The 4,472-nt window shown below is 39.2% G+C and overlaps 1 protein-coding gene across 1 annotated transcript in view; it reads right to left on the reverse strand.

The window, feature by feature from the left end:
- LOC103201177 (cell cycle control protein 50C-like) overlaps positions 1 to 4,472 on the reverse strand; it is a 125,464-nt gene that overhangs the window by 80,199 nt on the left and 40,793 nt on the right. The window contains 3 exon segments of the mRNA XM_042781646.1: positions 2,451 to 2,531; positions 2,534 to 2,590; positions 3,830 to 3,914. Of these exon segments, the coding sequence (XP_042637580.1) occupies positions 2,451 to 2,531; positions 2,534 to 2,590; positions 3,830 to 3,914 (223 nt within the window).

The raw sequence follows: 4,472 nt of genomic DNA on the forward strand, positions 1-4,472 counted from the left end.
TGTAACCAGAAGGCTGGTGGTTCAAACCCACCAGCCACTCCTCAGAAGGAAGGTTGGGCAATCTACTTCCATAGTGATACTGCCTCAGAAACCCAACGAGGGGTTGCTATGAGTCGGGTCCAACACGAGAGCACATAACAACAACACTACAACATAATCTCTCATAGTTTTGGGGTATTTTTAGTCCATATTCTGAATTTGCTTCTTATCTATCATCTCTTTATTTCCATGATACTCCATCTTATCCCATTCTATACAGCATGCTTCCCTTCACTTTTAGATCACTAGGCCCGGTGTTATATAATCTTTCTTGAGGAACATAAATAGTTCTTCCATATTTAACCATACTGAACTACCTGATACTACTATTAACATTGAAGTATAGAATGTGGGAGGCAGGAAAGGAGGGAAAAAGCTGGGAACAACAAAGCAGCAGGATCCAGGTAAGGGAAGGGAGAGAGGCCCCACCCAAGAGACAGGAAAAGAGGGAAAAAGGCAGGGGCAACAAAGTGACAGGATCCAGGTAAGAGGAGGGCAGAGAGGTTTCCAACAGCTAAGGGAGACAAAATTGTCTGTCAGTTGTACTGTGGTGGCTTACGTGTTGCTGTGAGGCTTGAGGCAAACTAAAATATTTCAATGAAATATGCAAAGACCTGGAGTTAGAAAACCAAAAGGGAAGAACACACACAGCATTTTTCAAGCTAAGAGAACTGAAGAAAAATTCAAGCCTCAAGTTGCAATATTGAAGGATTCTATGAGCAAAATATTAAATGACACAGGAAGCATCAAAAGAAGATGGAATATACACCTGGATAGAATGGGACAACAATGTGGAACAAAACTCAAAATCATTGAAAACAAAACAAAAAAAGGGACCAGTTTTGCTGGTCTGACAGAGCCTGATGGAACCAACGAGACTGCGGACCCTAGCTGCCCTTCAGATCTGGAATTGAACCTACTCCTGTGGCTTCCAGCCAAACAAAAGACAGGTATACAAGCTGAACATTTACATTAGGTAGATACACTCCTTGGAGAGATCAATCATGGGAGAATAGAAGAGCTGTACATGCACAGGGAGACAGCTCATGGGGCAGGATTTCGTGGGAGGAAAGGACACAGGGAAGAAGTAACTATGGGGAGGAAGTGGGAGCGGAGCTGTTGCATTGTGGGAAATTGTAGTCAAAAGAAAAAAAGTCAATTAAAAGGGTCAACAATTTTAGACCATTGGAACCTCAGCCTACATGAGTCTGAGACCAGAAGAACTAGATGGTGCCTGGCTATCACTGCCAATTAGTCAGAAAAGCACCAAAATTGGAGATCCTGGATAGAGTGGGAGAAAATGTGGAGCAGAATTCAAAATCATAAAAAAGGACCAGGCTTAGTGGTATGATACAGCCTGGTGAAACTCCCAAGCCTATGGCCCCCAGTCACCATTCAGGCCTGGAACTGAACTCACTCCCTACCTAACTTTCAGCCAAACAATACACAAGCGTATGAAGTGAATTACACTAGGGAGGTGTATGCCTTTATGGGAGATCAGAAGGGCAGCATTTCTGTAGGAAGAAAGCTCAGAAGTCAAGAATCCATAAAAAGAAGGACATCAAAAAGATGACCACAAGGAGAAAGTGGGAAAAGAACTGTTACATTGATTGCAATCATTGTCAGGAAACAAAATGTGATGAACTGCTGAATGGAAAATGAATTTGCTGTGTAAACTTTCATCTAAACCACAATAAAGAGTTTTTTTTTTTTTTTTTTTAAGTGTCAACAATTTTAAATTCATTAACCTTAAAATGCAAGTTGGAAAAATACTGTAGATAATTTTGTGAAAAATTAAAAATAACTCTTTGGGAAAATACAGGGACATAGAATGAAGACAGATACAGTGAAAACACTGATTAAACACTGATGTGAATATATATCCAGAATAATTATTCTTATGTTATCTTTCAATGTTAGATAATAAAGAAGTTTCTTTAAGTTGATTTAGTATAATACATGTTATTTTAATTTTTGAAAGAATTGTCTTTCTGAAAGTGGTTTTTAATATAATTTTTTATAGATCCTCTAATATAATAATGTCTATTCATTGGTCAATAAATAAAACATTTCAAAGAAAGTATATAAATAGTTATTTTAGTGTTCTTTTTACTCTTACAAGTGTACCAGTTTAGTCAATAAATTACATGGTCATTCTAATTATAGATGAAGCAATATATTTCCTAAAACATTACCTTTTTCCTAATAGTAAACTGGAAGGAACCAGAGCATTAATAATTTTACATTTTTGTTATGGAGGTGCCCATAGAACAGGAAAAGCTAGAGCAAAAGGGAAGTCAACAAAAGAATAGAGAAGAAGGAATCACAAATATCTCCCCAAACATTAAAAAAAAAAAAAAAAAGTGTTCTTGTGAAGAGATAACAATACTGATCTAGTGGATGGATCTTACCTGGATATGCATTAGAAAGATTCCTAGAACTTGGATTCTTAAACTTGACATGTTTATATGTCCACCATGTAATTCCATTCCTAGCAGTGGGACTTTGATATGTATAGATGAATTAAGGTTGTATAGAAGAATAATGGTGTCTGTAACAAAATTAAAATGGGTGTTAGTCAGAGATGCAAGCAGTTTTTGTCATACTTGGAAGAGAAGAACCCAACACAGTAGAAAAGTAAATCAGGGTCTTAGCAGACTCTCAACACACTTACATGGCATAGATACTAAAGTTAGATGACCATTCTTTTTCCTGCCAAGGTTGATCCAACTACTGAAAAATACACTTAAGCTCCTACTAAAGGGACAAGGAGGTGGCATCTTCTGACTTCCTCTAACTTCACAAGAGGGAGACAGAATCACCATCAGCTGCCCAAAGCCTGTTCCTACGAGGCCAAACATGCTGCCAACCTCCAGCCATCTTACCAACCTTGACACCAACCATCCCTCCTGCGGCACCCACCACCTCTCTGCTGGGTTTTATAATTTGCTGCAGTGACCACACAGAACTCACACATTATGGGGTTTCTTAGGGAAGCAACAGGCTACAATTCAAATTCAGGAATGTGCTCAGGATACAATTCTTCAGTCAGGACAGTCTCAGCTCTGCTGTGCCCTTAGACACACATCTCTGGTCCTTGGCCTCTTAGCCTGGCTCTGCCTCTGTGGACCAGGTAAGCCTGCCACTCTGTCTCATGACTTTTTGTTCTACTGCTGCCATCTCTCAGCTGGGTGTTTCTCTCAGCCGAGCGTTTGTCTTTTAGCCAGGCATCACTCTCTCTGCTGTGTGTCTCTCTCAGCAGCACATCTCTCTTAGCCAGCAGTCAGATTCCCTCTGCCTCTAGGAGGGCTCATTTTGAACCTGGCAGAGTGGCAGAACCAACCAATCCCAACATCAGAGTTCTACATATTTGAGAGAGAGCAAACTTTCCCAGAAGATTACTTCATACTGCACCAAGAGAAATATCCCAGGTGAATGCCTTTAATAATCAGGAGTTTAAATAGCATGATCCCACCCAGTAATCCAGTGGAAGTTACAAAGACTACAGTTAGAAAAGCCATACCATGTAATTTACTACACCGCAGCTCCATTTAACTCATCTTCCCTGACTACTCCTTCAGACCTGGCAAGACAGGACTTATTTGCAAACAAAATGCCTTAAGTCAGTAAAGTATGAACTTAATATGGGTTTAGGCCCATGTTAAAGGAAAACAAAACAACAGAAACAAACAGTGACAATGCCACTTAGCTGCAGAAGTGATAATCTGGACATTTAGGCTGGTCACATACTTAAGAAGGGAACACTGTAGGAGAGAGGAAAATGTCCTACCATTGAACATGCATTTGGCAACAGGACCACATGTAGCAAACGTCCCATTGTGGGACTTTTCAAATGGAGCACAGTCCTCAACATCCTGCAGGAAAGATGATGCAGCAATGAGAAGTGTATTTGTAATCACTTTTAGAATGTTGAAAGCGTGAATACTGCCAAATAAATCAAACCACACTGATTTATTGGCAGGGACCAGATCGCAATTGCTATCTGCTTTTCCCAGCTTCTGTCTCACTTATGCTAGGGAATTTCTTGGGTTTTGGAGAGATTGAGTGTTTTTCTTCCCCATGGGCTCACTCAGTTGAAATTAACTCAACAGCACCTAACAATAACAACCCAAACAAAACACGCCAAAAATGTCCATAGGAAAGGACTTTACCTTGCATGCTGTACTAAAAATCACACCAAGTTACACTGGAATACATTTTCTAAAACTTTTTAAAATTAAAGTATCACTTAAATTCAGAAAAGTGCACAAATTGTGAGTATATAGCTAAACAACTCTATTACAGTGAAATCCATCTACGTGACTACTAGAAAACACAATTTTTTTTAAAATTTTATTTTGATTTGGGTGAAGATTTACAGAGTAAATTCACTTTTCATACAGCAGTTCACATATACTTTGTCTCATGTCATT

Source organism: Orycteropus afer, unplaced genomic scaffold (assembly GCF_000298275.1).
Source record: "Orycteropus afer afer isolate SDZICR_OR568_19922 unplaced genomic scaffold, OryAfe1.0 scaffold00143, whole genome shotgun sequence".
Classification (NCBI taxonomy): Eukaryota; Metazoa; Chordata; class Mammalia; order Tubulidentata; family Orycteropodidae; genus Orycteropus; species Orycteropus afer.